The following is a 15,505-nucleotide window of genomic DNA, read 5'->3' as shown; positions in this document are numbered from 1 at the left end:
TTTAATAATAAAAAATAAAAATAGATAAAATTTTTTAAAAATTTTGACATTATGTCCTTCATCACTATAAAATCTGCTGTCTCGTATGTACAGTGACAATTTCTTCCATTTATTCCCCCATTGTCATATTTTTTTTTCATTTTGTCTTCAAAAAAGCTTTAGGTTACAGAAGAATCACGTGTAGAATATAGGTGATTCCCATATACCAGACATCCTCCCCCTTTTACCCTTTCCCCTATTAATAACATATTACATGTGGATGGTACATTTTTTACGGTTGATGTACAGATATTGAGACATTGCTACTAACCATGGTCAGTGATTTACATTATGGTTTACATTTTGGACCATATGGTTTTATAGATTTTGATGAAGTTTAACATGGTCTGTATCCCAGTTCTTATTATATCATAGATACTTAATATTTATTTGTAAACAAAAGGCATAAATTTTGTTGCTTGGCTTCATATACATGTGTGCCCCAATGTAGAAAACTTGTTTCATTTATTTACTCGTTCCCCAAATATTTACTGAGTACATACTGTGTCCAAGGTATTGGTCCAGATATTATATACATGAAATCTTTTTTTGATGACAGAGGAGATATTATTAATGTGGACAGATTATTGTTGTTATTATTTTTGCTTTGCAGAATGAGTTCTCTATGAAATTACTGTAAAAAAAAAAATCAAGTTCCTGGGAAGCAAGTGTAGTTCAGTGGTTGAGTGCCTGCTTCCCATGTACAAGGTCCTAGGTTCAATCTCCAGTATCCCCTTTAAAAAATAAAAGTTCCTTATTTTATATATAATAAAAAATCTTTGGCAAGCATCTCTCATATTTACAGATGAGGAAACAAGATTTGGAGAGGACGTAGGCCAAGGTCTCATAACTGTATGGTAGTGGAGCTCTTACTAAACCCGTTTCTGTATTTGTTCCACATTACACTACCTGTCCTATGACTTGCTTCTTTAAAATACAACAGACAGTGTAATAATGTACTAGGTATAAACACTAGTCTGGTTTTTAAAGAATTCTGTTTTACCAACTCCTGGAATAGATGTGAGAATATGCCTTTTATAGTTGCATGCCAGGTATTCATGTCATTACATAAGAACTGACTTTTTAAAAACAAATATTATTAATACATAATAATAAAGCATAGAACCATAAAAAATTATTTTCATTTGGAAGCCATCATGGCATAGTGTTATTGACAATCAAAAGACCAGATGTAGTCTCTCTCTTTAGAACAAGTGATTTGATCTCTCTCCGTCTTATTTTTTCATCTTTAAAATAGTGTAATCGTTGTCCCCCCCCTTGTATAACATGACTTTAACCATAAGTGGCTTATGAGTAAGGCATTTTAGAAGATTAAAAACACTCTATGAATCTAAATTTATATCATGTAAATTTTCAACAGTGCTATTGTATAAAGCAAGGTACACTTTTTTTTTTTAGATTTATTTATTTTGATTTATTTCTCTCCTCCCACCCCCATTATTTTGTGCTCACTGTCTGCTTTCTGTGTGTATTTGCTGTGTGTTCTTCTGTGTCTACTTGTCTTCTCTTTATGTGGTTCTGGGAACCGATCCTGGGACCTTCTGGAGAGGCACTCAACCTCTTGCGCCACCTCAGCAACCAGGTCTGCTGCATCTCTTTTTTTTTTTTTTTTTTTTTTTTTTTAAGATTTATGTAATTTATTTCTCTCCCCTTCCCTCCCGTTTTCTGCTCTCTCTGCCCATTCACTGTGTATTCTTTGGTGTCCATTTGCGTTCTTGTCACACGGCACTGGGAAACTGTGTCACTTTTTTTGTTGAGTCAGCTTTCTGGGTGTGCAGCGCCACTTCTGGGCAGGCTGTGCTTTTTTTCACGCAGGGCGGCTCTCCTTGCAGGGCGCACTCCTTGTGCATGGGACACCCCTACGCGGGGGACACCACTGCATGGCACTGCACTCCTTGTGCGTGGCAGCACTGTGTGTGATCCAGCTCACCACACAGGTCAGGAGGTCCTGGGTATCGAACCCTGGACCCTCCATATGGTAGGCGGATGCTCTGTCAGTTGAACCACAACCGCTTCCCTTCTGTGTTTCTTATTGTCTCTCCTGTGTGTCTCTTTTTGTTGTATCTTTTTGCTGCACCAGCTCTCTGCACTGGCCAGCACTCTGTGTGGGCCAGCTCTCCATTAAGGCCAACTTTCCGCATGGGCCAGCTTACCTTCACCAGGAGGCCCTGGGAATTGAACCCTGGACCTCCTGTATGGTAGATGGGAGCCCAGTCACTTGAGCCACATCCACTTCCCAAGGTACACTTTAAATAAACAGGATCAGTTACAGTTTTTAGCTGAGAATTGTTCTTTTGTTTCAATTTCATTGACTGTTTAGCACATATAGTTAAGTTCTTACCTGAGAAGGCAGATATTTACTGCATTTGTATTGTATTTGTATACTTTGGTGTAAATAAGTCCATAAAGGAGTAAATTGTTTCGATGTTTATATTTCATCTGCTGACAGTTTTTCTTATGACATTTTTTTAGACTATATTTAGTCTTTGGATATTTTGCATTTTTAAATTTACCAGCCTTCTCATTTGGATCCTGAGTTGTGGTTTCCAAAATATTTTATGTAGACATTTTTTAAACTTAGAAAATGGTTTTACTTTTGTTTGTTTCATGATTTTGATTATGCTACATGAGGTCAGACAACTAATAAAGCTGGAAGTCAAACCCAGGTCCTCTGATTGTATTCTTTTTGAATACTGTGCTGCCCCTCCATGATGATAATTCCTATGGTATCTATTTCACAGGGGTTCTAAGATAATCCATGCAAAGGACTTTGTAAACTGTGAGGCATTTCTGAATAACGCAGAACATAATGAGGGTGTAAACATAAGAAAAGCAAATATTAAAGGAGAAAGAGACCACCAATCCTTACATATGTTGTCAGTTTACATTTCTAAATGAAATTTGAAAAATATCTTTAATTTCAGAGTAGTCTTAGTATAATTAAATTCTAATTGTATTAAAAGATCATGACTATGTTTGTTAAATAGGAGACATAGATCACCATAATTCAGTGACCTTTACTGAGGAACTGTTTTATCCAGTTTCCTGTGTAGTTGTATATAGATTGGTTAATAAATATTATATGATTCTAATTAAATAATGGTCAGATTTTAATATCTGTGAATGTGGTAACATAGTAGACTCTTGGCATTCAAGGATTTGACATTAGTTTTCTTGATTATGAAGTGTGAAGGGTTATGTGTACTGTTTTGTTGAGATATAATCTTGAATGTTAGGTACTATAGAGTTGCTGTTGAGGAGGGAGTCACTTGGCTAATGAGTAAGCCTAAACCATTTACACTTCACCCTCACTTCTGACTTTTTATTTGCTGCTTGTTATTTACTCAGTAGCTACCATGAAATGATTTATATACACATGCGCGTATACTCTGTTTCTTTGTGAAATGAGACTCCACAGAGAAAACAGGATTATAAAGCTAAAGATAGTGAAGTGATCCCAAGAAAGCAGTGACTCTTAAGCAGAAAAATAGAAAGTTTGTGGGAAAAACTATATGTAAAAGTAGTAGCCATAAGCTTGGGAATATGCAAAGATCTTAAGATATATCTCTCACCTACATCAGGAGTTGTTTGTATAGTAGAGATCTGAATTTCTAGTTTATGAGAACTGGTACTTTTTAAAGTAGGATTTGATTATTTCACTTTATATCTTTCCTTTCATGGGGCATTCTAAACTTACTGTATGAAAGCCCCATTTGTTTCAGGTGGTATGATTGTCTTCTGCCATGTTGAAATTAGTATTATCAGTTTACAATACCATCCTGAATAATACTTTGCTTATTTTAATTTTCATGTGATAATGTCCAGTTTTACAAAGCAGAATGACCTAGTTAAGAGACTTTATACAGAATTCATTTTTCTTAGAGTTTGTTGGTTTAATAGTGAAATCAAATCTATCTTCAGTTGGTATGTGGCTTTGTTAAACAGTAAAACTTCATTTGGAGATGCTCTACCAAAGTAAAAATTTTCTCTCCTACACAGAAGGTGACTTTTCAACTGAACTTTGATATGTAAGTAGTTTAGTTTACTATATTGAGAATCAGGAAGAGGGATTCCAGAGAGAGAAAGGCTATGAGACATTAAAGTGCCATGATTTAGGTCAACTGTACACCTGTAGGCTTGTATTATACAGTATACAGGATGCTTTTGTTTACATTATCTCTTCTTTTGGGGGGGGCAGGGGTTCACTGTGTAATGCAGTTCCATGGATTTTTTAAAAAATTGTCACCCTATATACAATCGGTCATTCCCCTTTTAATGACATTCAGGTATATATTTCAATGCTGTTGATTGCATTCACAATGTACTGTCATCACCACCATCCATTTCCAAAACATTTCCATCATTCCAAATAGGACTCCTGTATGTTTTAAGCCTTAAATTCCCATTCCTAATTCTCACCCTGTCCTCTGGTAACCTATACTCTAGATTCTGACTCTCTGAGTTTGCTTGTTCTAATGGCTTCAAATCAGTGAGATCATACATATTTGTCCTTCTGTGTCTGGCTTATTTCACACAGCATGATATCTTCAAGGTTTATCATATTGTTGCATGTATCAGGACTTCATTCCTTTTTATGGCTGAATAATATTCCATTGGATGTTTAACCACATTTTATTTACCCACTCATTGGTGGATGGACACGTGCATTGTTTCCATCCTTTGGCAATTGTGAGTAATGATGCTATGAATATTGGTGTACAAATGTCTGTTCAAGTCCTTGCTTTCAGTTCTTTTGAGTATATACCAAGTAAAGAGTTGCCAGAGCCTATGGTACTTCTATACTTAGCTTTCTGAGGAACCAACAAACTGTCTTCCACAGTGCCTGCACCTCTTTACATTGCCACCAGCAATGAATGTTCCTATTTCATCACATCCTCTCCAATATTTATTTTCCATTTAAAAAATAGCAGCCATTCTAATGGGTGTGAAATGATTTCTCTTGTTTTTGATTTGCATTTTCTTGGTGGCTAATGATGATGAGCATCTTTTCATTTGCTTTTTCACTATTTGTTTATCATCATTGGAGAGGTATCTATCTATTCAAGTATTTTGCCCATTTATTGATTGGGTTGTTTGTCATTTTGTTAAGTTGAAATTTTTCTCCTATTGTGTAGGTTACTGTTTTACTTTCATGATAAAATCTTTGAGGCATGAAAGTTTTTAATTTTGATGAGATTCCATTTATTTTTTCTTTTGTTGGTTGTACTTTGGGTATAAAATCTAAGAAATCATTGCCTAACACAAAGTCCTGAAGATGCTTCCCTATGATTTCTTCTAGGTGTTTGATGTTTCTAGCTCTTATATTTAGGTCTTTTATCCATTTTAGTTAATTTTTGTATATGGTGTGCGTAGGGGTCCTCCTTATTTTTGTTTTGTTTTGTTTTTGCAATTGGGGATCCAGTTTTCCCAGAACCATTTGATGAAGAGACTATTCTTTCCCAATTGAGTGGTCTTTACCCCTTATAAAAAATCAGTTGGCTACAAATATGAGGGTTGATTTCTGAGCTCTCAGTTCTATTCCATTGGTCTTTATGTCTGTCCTTGTGCCAGTACCATGCTGTTATGATTACTGCGGCTTTGTAATAAGTTTTAAGAATGGAAACTATGAGTCCTCCAACTTCATACTTGTTTTTCAAGTTGGCTTACCTATTTGGGGCCCCTTACCCTTGATGATTGGTTTTTCTATTTCTTACAAGGAAGGTTGTTGGGATTTTGATTGGGATTGCATTGAATATATAAATTACTTTGGGTAATAATGATATCTTAACAATATTTAGTCTTCCAGTTCAGTAACACAAATGCCCTTCCAATTATTTAGTTCTTCTTTGATTTCTTTTAGCAGTGTTTTCTGTGTACAAGTCCTTTATATCCCTGGTTAGATTTATTCCTAGGTATTTGATTCTTCTGGTTGCTATTTTAAATGAAATTATTTTCTTGATTTACTCATTAGATCACTCATTACTAGTGTATAGAAACATACTGTTTTTGCATTTCATCTTGTATCCCACCACTTTGCTGAGTTCATTTAGTACCTCTAGGAGCTTTGTTGTGGATTTTTCAGGATTTTAGTATCTAGGATCATATCAGCAAATAAGGAAAGTTTTACTTTTTTTTCCATTTGGATGCCTTTTATTTCTTTTTCTTGCCTAATTCCTTTGGCAAGAACTTCCAGTACATTGTTGAATAGTAGTGGGCATCCTTGTCTTGTTCCTGAGCTTACAGAGAAAGCTTTCAGTCTTTCACCATTAAGCAAGATGATAGCTGTGGACTTTTCATATATGCCCTTTATCATATTGAGGAATTTTTCTTCTATTCTTAGTGTTATTAGTGTTTTTATCAAGAAGGGAATGCTGGCTTTTGTCAAATGCCTTTTCTGCATCAATTGAGATGATCATGTGGTTTTTTTCCCCCTTCATTCTCTTGATGTGATGTATTGCATCAATAGCTTTTCTTATGTTGAACCACCCTTACATACCTGGGATAAATTCTACTTGATCGTGTTGTATAATTCTTTTAATATGCTGTTGGATTCAGTTTGCTAGTATTTAATTGAGGATTTTTGCATCTATATTCATAAGGGAAATTTGTCTGTAGTTTTCTTATATCTTTATCTAGTTTGGTATGAGGTGATGTTGGCCTTGTGATTGAGTTAGGAAATGTTTCCTCCTCTTCAATTTTTTGGAAGAGTTTGAGCTAATTTGGAGTTAAAGAATGTTTGTAGAATTCCCTGGTAAAGCCATACGGTCTGGGCTTTTCTTTGTTGGGAGATTTTTGGTTACTGATTCAATCTCCTTACTAGTAATTGATTTGTTGAGATCTTCTATTTCTTCTTGAGTCAGTGTAAGTAGTTTGTACGTTTCTAAGAAGTTGTCCATTTCATCTACATTTTCTCTTTATTGGTGTACACTTATTCATAGTATCCTCTTATAGTCCTTTTTTATTTCGGCAGGATTGGTAGTAATGTCCCCCTTTTTATTTCTGATTTTGCTTATTTGTTTCTCTTTTTTTCTTTGTCAGCCTAGCTAAAGATTTGTCAATTTAATAGAATCTTGCAGAGCCCTAAACCTCCCTCGTGTACTCTTTTCTTTTTTTAAGATTTATATTTTATTTACTTCTCTTCCCTTCCTTCCCCTCCCGTTGTCTGCTCTCTGTCCATTCACTGTATGTTCTTCTGTGTCCCCTTGCATTCTTGTCAGTGGTACCGGGAATCTGTGTCTCTTTTTGTTGCGTCATCTTGCTGCATCAGCTCTCTGTGTGTGTCGTGCCACTCCTGGGCAGGCTGTGCTTTTTTTGTGCAGGGCGGCTCTCTTTACAGGGCTCACTCCTTGCACGTGGGGCTCCCCTACATGAGGGACACCCCTGCATGGCACAGCACTCCTTGCGCACATCAGCACTGCTCATGGGCTAGCTCACCACACAGGTCAAGAGGCCCTGGGTTTAAACCCTCTATCAGTTGAGCCAAATCCTCTTCCCCCTAGTGTACTCTTGAATTATGAGCCTCTTACCCAAGAAAATCTCAACTCAATTTCTTAAATCATTAGTTGCTGGTTATTTGATTTTATAATTTAATCTAAATTTTAAGAAAAGCCATATTTTTAGGCCTTAAAATTGAAAAAGATGGGAGTGGATGTGGTACAAGCAGTTGAGTGCCTGCCTTCTAGGTGGGAGGTTCCGGGTTCAGATTCCAGTGTCTCCTAAAGAAAAACAGACAGCAAGCAAAGAAAACAACTAGCAGACAACAAGTACAAACAACAAGCAAAAACAATCAGCAAACAGACAAGGGAGCCATCTGAGTGGGGAGAATTGAAAGAGAACTTAAGAGACTTTAAAAAAAATTTTTTTTAAGTTTTAAAGAAACTTAAAAAACGTTTAGAGTTTATAAATGTTACTTAAAAAAAAAAATAGGTGTTTCTCATATACTCTACCCTCTCCCCCTCCCACACTTTCCCACATAAACATCTTTCATTAGTGTGGTACATTTGTTATAATTGATGAATACACATTGAAGCATTGCTGCTAACCATGGAGTGTAGTTTACATTATAGTTTATACTTTGCCCTGCACAATTTTATAGGTTCTGACAAAATGTACAGTGGCCTGTATCCATCATTGCAGTATCATGCAGAACAATTCCATTGTCCAAAAAATGCCTCCATGTTATACCTGTTCTTCCTCTCTCTCCCCTCAGAACCTCTGTGCCCACTGCCTTTATATCAATGATGTAAGTTCTTCTATTGCTAGAGTAATGAGTCTACTTTAGTCCATAGTTGCATTTCCCCCGCTTATGTTTTTTCATTCCTCAATCTTGAGGATTTGGGGATGGTGATACCCAGCTGCCTCTGATTGAGAGGGAGCTTAGATCCCATGGGGCAAATGGATGGAACTGTCTTGCTTGTAGTTGCAGACACTCTCTGCTTCCTTGGAGACTTTTTTTAAATGGTCTTAAACCAATTTCTTGACTAAGTAGGTAATTTTCATCATCTTCATTTTATAGATAAGGAATCTGAGGATGTATGAGAAGAATGTGATTTTCTAAGATCTCACTGCTAATTTAGCTGTTATTTTTCTATTTTTTTTTCCCTCTCCTTGTACTGGGCAGAAATCTGAGTCTATCCCCAGGTAACGCCATGTGATTATAAAACAGAATTTCTGTGCTGAATAAGCCATGAGAGGGAAGCAGATGTGGCTTTGGGAAGCAGATGTGACTCAAATGGTTGGTTTCCCATCTACCATATGGTTCCTGGGTTTGATTCTCAGGGCCTCCTGGTGAAAGCAAGCTGGCCTGCACAGTGAGCTGGCCCACGAAGAGAGCTAGCACAGGGTGACACAAAAGAAAAAGAGACAGAGGAGAGACAGTGAGAGACACAACAAACCAGGGTGCTGAGGTGGCTCAAGTGATTGACTGCCTCTGTCCCACATCAGAAGGTCACAGGATCAGTTCCCAGTACTTCCTAAAGAGAATGAGAAGAGAAGACAAGCAGACACAGAAGAACACGCAGCTAATGGACACAGCACAAGCAGGGGCGTGGGGAAGTAAATAAAATAAGCCATGAGAAAAGCAAGTAAAGTATTCCTTGGTTTACCCAGACCAGAAGGAAATATGTCATAATGTTAATGGAGGAGAGGTTACACATGATTTTTATTTTCATCTTGGGTTTTTCTGTATTTTCCAAATGTTTATCTGCAAGATACAAATATATTAGCACTCAAACAACATATGTATCCTACTGCATGTTAATTCTATTTAGTTAACCTTCCTGAGAGGTATTTATATAGAGATAAATAAGACATATACCTTAGGAGCCTCTATGGTTAACTGTAAGTGAAAGACAACTGTGCATCACCACAATGCTTGCACTAAATGTTCTTCTGGTGGGTTGGTAAGAACCTCATCAATAATTACAGTTTACAAGGGGACTGATTTTTTAATTTTGTTTATTATTTACTTTCTTACTTGTTTATTACTTATTCACCTATTTTTCTAAAAGAAAATTAGTTGTTGTCTAAGTGATTTTGTTAAGTTCTCACATTGTGTTAGGTCAAATTGTTTTAAAATATATACATCAAGTCACAATTTCACTCTTAAAATTTTTGCCATTTGCAGTGTGTAGGGGGAAATGAATTATTTTTTAAGAGTAAATTATTTAAAAGTAGAATTAGTTATTCTTCAGCACAATAATAGGTAATGAAATTTAGCTCATTGTTTTCAGCTTGTTTAAGGTCTTGAGAGAAACAGAAACTTGTTGCTTAATTACAGGTCTAGATGACTTAGTGGAATGCCTCTTGGCTGTTTTGAAGTACTTGTTTAAGGAGGATAATTTCACTTGATTATATATTTTATACCCCAAAGGAAAGCAATTTTAAATTCAATTTTTACTAGATTATGCCATCTTTATGAAGCCACTCTGTTGCTGAGCTGTAACATACTCTACCCAGGATGCTTTTGAAAATGAATGATGTTTATTCATTGGAGGAGTTAGTCAAATTAGTAGAGACTCAGAGACTTTGGGCAATTTGAGAAAAAATTTGAAAAGTTACTTTCTTAGAGGTTTTCTTAACTTCTAGTCTATGAAAATCTGATTTTATAAAAAAAAAAAAAAGCAAATGGAGGCTTGAGTGTTTGCTTTGAATTTAATTATTGTAAATAAAAAACGTTTTTATTACATTAAAATATGATTTAAATTGGTCAAATGTCATTTAGGAGGGCATATCTTTTAAGGAAAGTGCATGTTATATAAAACAGAGTTATGTTTGTCACAAACAACATCAAGGAATTTTCTTTATATATAATGAAATAGAAAATTGTTTCTTAGTGGCCAATTCAACTTCACTTCTTCAGGAACATTGTCTTTGAATACAAAATATATTGAATTTACTTTCTAACTAAAGTCTAGTAGCTAGGTTAGCTTATTAGCTATTCTAGTTGGTAAACTTTAGGTATAGAGTCACATGCAGTTTTAAGAAAGAGGTCCCATGGCTCCCCCAATGGTAGCATCTTGTGAAACTACAGTATATCACAACCAGGGTATTGACATTGATATAATCAAGATAGAGAGCATTTCCATCACCACAGGGATCCCTCTTGTTGCCCTTTTATAACCATACCTACCACCCTTTAACCCTCCACCAACTCTCATTAATCCCTGGTAACCACTAATCTATTTTCCATTTCTGTAATTTTGTCATTTCAAAACTATTATGTACATGGAATTGTACAGTATGTAACCTTTTGGATTTGACTTTTTTCAATCAGCATAATTTTCTGGAGAGCCATCCAGGTTATTCCTGGGTAGTATTCCATGGTATGGATGTACCACAGTTTGTTGGACCCATTTACCCGTTAAAGGACATCAAAGTTGTTCTCAGTTTTGGGCTATGATGAATAAAGTTGCTGTAAAAATTAGTGTACAGGTTTTGTGTCAACTTAAGTTTTCATTTCTCTAGGATAAATGTAATTGCTAGGTCATGTGGTAGTCACATCTTTAGTGTTTTAAGAAGTTGCCAACTGTTTTACAGGGTGGCTATACCATTTTTCATTTCTACCATCAGTGTATGAATGATCCATTTTCTCCACATCCTTACTAGAATGTGGTATTGTCACTTTTTTTTTTTTATTTTAGTCATTCTGATTATGTGTGTAGTGATATCTCATTGTGGTTTTAATTTACATTTCCCTAATAGCTAATGATATTGAATATCTTTACTTGAGCTTATTTGCCATCTATATATCCTCTTTGATGAAATATCTCTTCATGTCTTTTGCCTATTTTCAAATCAGATTTTTTTTTAACTTTTGAGTTTTGAGAATTCTTCCTATATTCCAAAGACTAGTCCTATTTCAGATATGTGGTTTACAAATATTTTCTCCCAGTCCTTAGCTTGTCTTTTCATTCCCTTTACAGAGTCTTTCACAGAGCAAAAGTTTTTAATTTTGGTCATTATAGTAACAAAGTTAGCATATTAATGAATTATCTACTCTTTTGCATTCAATTTAGTAGTTTATTTAATTGGTTATTTTATCTTCTTTAAGGCTATTAACACATAACTAGTTTGTTGAGTTTGACATTAGGAAAATTTATATTCCTATTATATTACCTGGGATTTTAAATATCTTATTTTTATGCTTTCTAATGAACTAAGAGGCCCTGATGAGGACAGTCGTCCAAACCATTGTGCTGAACAAGGAAGTATTAATCCAAGTATAGGTAACCACTAGTTTTTGTGATCTTGGAACTGGTTTACTAAGGCACCTGTTGGCATGTGTGTTATCTGTCCCCATTGCAAGAGATCTATTGAGGTTAGTGCCTTATCTTTGTAACCCCTGCCTAACCTAGTACCCTCCAGGGTCACGTCCATACATATTTGTTAACAGAATAAATGCATTCTTAATTAACCTTATGCTCAGATTTTGAATCAGTCTGTAATTATTGAAAAACTAGCAACATAACTTAGTGCTTACTGCGTGCCAAGTATGTTCAAGTCACTATAGATAAACGCTTTAATCCTCTAACAAGTAGGTATTATTACTATTGCCATTTTATAGCTGAGGAAACTGAGGCACCGAGTAACTCGCTTAATATCGTATAGGCCACATAGCTTGGCCCTTAACCCCTCTACTATCTTTGCAAGTTTTTGAAAGTCTTAATTTCAGGATTTATATAAAATATTTAAGACATTTTAAAAATTTAAGACATTTTTAAAGTTCATCTTTGTTGCCTAATTCATACAATTACTTAGATACCCTGGTCCACTACTTTATATAGTGAAACCTCAATTTTTTGTTTAGAGAATGAATTTAGAAATTCTTTTGGAAAGAATTAGTTAGAAAATAAATACTTAAGTATTTATTTGAGTACTTGCTGTGTACCTTGCGTTGTGCCAAATAGTTACAAATGCCTGGGAGTTTGTTTTCCTACTTTCTGCTGAAAAGCTGCACCTTTACCAAATTTAGTTACCTATAAATTCCCCTCAGTGGTGTTTATTTGTTTGTTTCCAATATGTGATACATAAAGAGGAAGATTTTGCAGATCAAAGGTGCACTTGGTGTCTTTGTTTAGATTCTTGAATTCTGAAGTGTGGTAAGCAAAGAATTGATTTAACTGTAGGAAGGAACTCTAAGGTGTAAATAATTACTACTTATAGGCTTCAGAACTGTATTTTTCTGCCCTGTCTCAACAAGTTAGTTGTGTTTCTTAAGTTTTGAATAGATAATGGTGGCAACTCTGAGCCATCTAGATTAAAGAAGAGGTTTAATTTCTTTATGCTGTCATTAAAACTTTTCTGACTTTAATCATCAAATATCTTTGTGGAAAAAAAAGATTTAAGCTAAAAAAATAAAAATAGGACAAAAATTATATATGTGAATAAATTAAATTTGAGTCCAGAATTTTCTCCAGATGCTTTTGAAAGTCTTTGTGTCCTGTGTACATAAATGCCTGAAAAGTTAAATATTTTTCTATCTAAAAATGTAGAAAAATTAAACGCAACTTCTAAATGTGAACCTAATAATTCCAGAATTCAAATTTTCTTTTTATTTGTAGCTCAGATCGTCTGATAGAAGAGACAATAAGGTAGGAATAATTTTGTTTTACTTTGTTTTGCTTTATTGTTTTCTTTCATAAATTTAATGAACACCTCAGTTTAACCCTATGAACTAGGATTAAAAACAATTCATCTTCCTTACAGATGAGAATTCACTAGATAGTAATATTTTCTTATTTCATCCTTCTCTTGTAAAAGATATTCGAAGCCCAAAATATGTTAATATATCTAAACACAAATATGTATTTCTAGAATTGGGCTGTTTTACCTAGGGTAATTTTTCCTGTTAATTCATACTTAATATTTTCAGGCTCAACCTTTTTATTTTTACTTTTTAATGGAAAACAATCTTAAACATGTGATTTGGTAAATTTCTACCATTTAGACTTGGTTTCTGTTAGAGCAGCTATAGAAAAAGCTGCAGTAATACTTAGTATTATCTGTAATAATGTAATAGTTTATTTTCTTGCTTAAAGTAAGGAACATTTATCTGTTAGTTTGAACTGCTTATTCTCTACGTTTGATGAATTTTTAAACACCTTTTTTATGGCAGTAAAAAACATCAGTTAACTAGGTATGCTCTCCACACTTTAGAATTCAGCAACATGTAATGCGTTGTTTTTCAGGAAAGGTAGAACAAAGTATATAGAGGCAGTTTAGAGAACAAAAAACATTTGTGTTCTTTCCATCAGCTTTGGTATTGTTCTGAAGTAAGGCATGAGATAGGTTCCAACCATTATTCCTATCTCCAAAGAAAAGTAATTAAATAAATAATTTGCTCAGTCACATGGTATTGAGAATTTAAATCCTTGAATCCAAGTCTACCTAAATTTTAGGATCAGAGTTCTCTCTAAAGTGCTTGTAGAAAAGATTATGAGCTTTTGAGTGTGCTTTGGTTTGAAACCTGCTTGCGCTATTCATTAAATCTCTGTTCTTCGGTAATTTAACTTCTTGGACCCTTCATTTTCTTATCTGTTTAAAAACATGGTACTGATGATAATACCTACCCTGCAAGATTGTTGTAAAGATGAAAGATAATGTGACTAAAGTGCCTATTAACTGTGCTAATAGTAATCTGTAAAAGGTAGCTGAATTATTAATGCTAATCTTTTTACTTTATTTCTTTTTAAATTTTACATCTTTCAGACTTCAGAAAAGTTGCAAAAGAATTCTCAAATCTTTACCCATATTCCTCAGATTTTAATATTTTACCACATATGCCTTTTCACAGTTTTTTCTGAACTACTTGAAAGTTGCAGACATGATGCACCTTTACCCCTAAATATTTCAGTATTTATGGATTTGTGGATTCTCATTTTATTCAATGGGTATAATATGTTCCTATCATTTATTTAGTAATAATATATTATAATCCTTTATAACAATATGCAGCTAATCATGTCTTGGCATTTTGTTTAAATTGCACAAACTGGATTCTCCAAGTGAATAAATTTTCACAGAATTGCCTAACTGTTCATTGAAATATCTCCCTTGAGACTCCTTCCCAGTTTCTCTATGACCCTTTTCCCTTCTTTTTTCCTTTTATTTCCCTCTCCTTTCTTACTGATCTTCTACGTTCAGGCTGCCTTTTCAGTTAAGACCTGGACTATTTAAGGGCTGGTAATATGGATGTGAAAATATGGGTACTTAAAAGGATAGGAAAATTTGAAAACCATTGAATCACTGCTCCTTTTATTTTGCTAGTTAAAAGCAAAACACCTGTAATTAAAAGTCTTTTATTTCAGTATTTCCCTTTGTTTCAAAATATGATAGGTATTGCAAGTGAAATTCCATTAAATATAAAGCTAGTTTTGTTTACTTATTAATAATATAATATTTAATGAAATAATTATTTTTACATATTTCAAATGTAAAATATTACCTTTTCCTTTTAGAGCTACATTTTAAAAATATTTATATAACTGAATATAGACTTTGACATCAATTTATTGGAAAGAACTGATATTTTTAATATTCATAACTTTACCTTAAACTTTAAATGTGTAACTAGTATTATCTATTGTTGAAACAAGAAATCACTGAGTTTAGTTTTTAGAATAGGTAAGAAAGTTGAAGTTCCATTAAGCACATCAATGATTTACCATTTTAAAAGTATTATATATTATTTGGAGCTTGTGTTTTGCCTCAGTATTTGACCTTTGAAATAACAGCAGCCTAGATTTAATTGTTTGACTCCATATGATGGAATGAGGTAGGAAAGTATGTCTAGATATACTTTATGTGGTACTGGAAATCATGCATATTCAATAAGATAACAACATAATGTATGATGATAAAGTCCTTTCTCCAAGGAATACAGAGTGCTTTTTAGAAATTATTTTTTAATCTTCTCTATCCACTTGTGAGTTTGAAGTACATAGGA

At 34.2% G+C, this 15,505-nt stretch overlaps 1 protein-coding gene across 2 annotated transcripts in view; it reads left to right on the top strand.

Moving 5' to 3' along the window:
- Positions 1 to 15,505, top strand: part of GOSR1 (golgi SNAP receptor complex member 1) — a 58,072-nt gene that overhangs the window by 26,428 nt on the left and 16,139 nt on the right. For both annotated transcript variants that reach the window (XM_004483806.5, XM_004483805.5), the window contains exon 7: positions 13,122 to 13,151. In XM_004483806.5, coding sequence (XP_004483863.1) covers positions 13,122 to 13,151 — 30 coding nt within the window. The remainder of the gene's footprint in view (positions 1 to 13,121; positions 13,152 to 15,505) is intronic.

The sequence above is a fragment of the Dasypus novemcinctus genome, chromosome 21, assembly GCF_030445035.2.
Source record: "Dasypus novemcinctus isolate mDasNov1 chromosome 21, mDasNov1.1.hap2, whole genome shotgun sequence".
Lineage (NCBI taxonomy): Eukaryota > Metazoa > Chordata > Mammalia > Cingulata > Dasypodidae > Dasypus > Dasypus novemcinctus.
The sequence above is the reverse complement of the archived record's forward strand: the minus strand, read 5'-3'. Positions and strand labels throughout refer to the sequence as shown.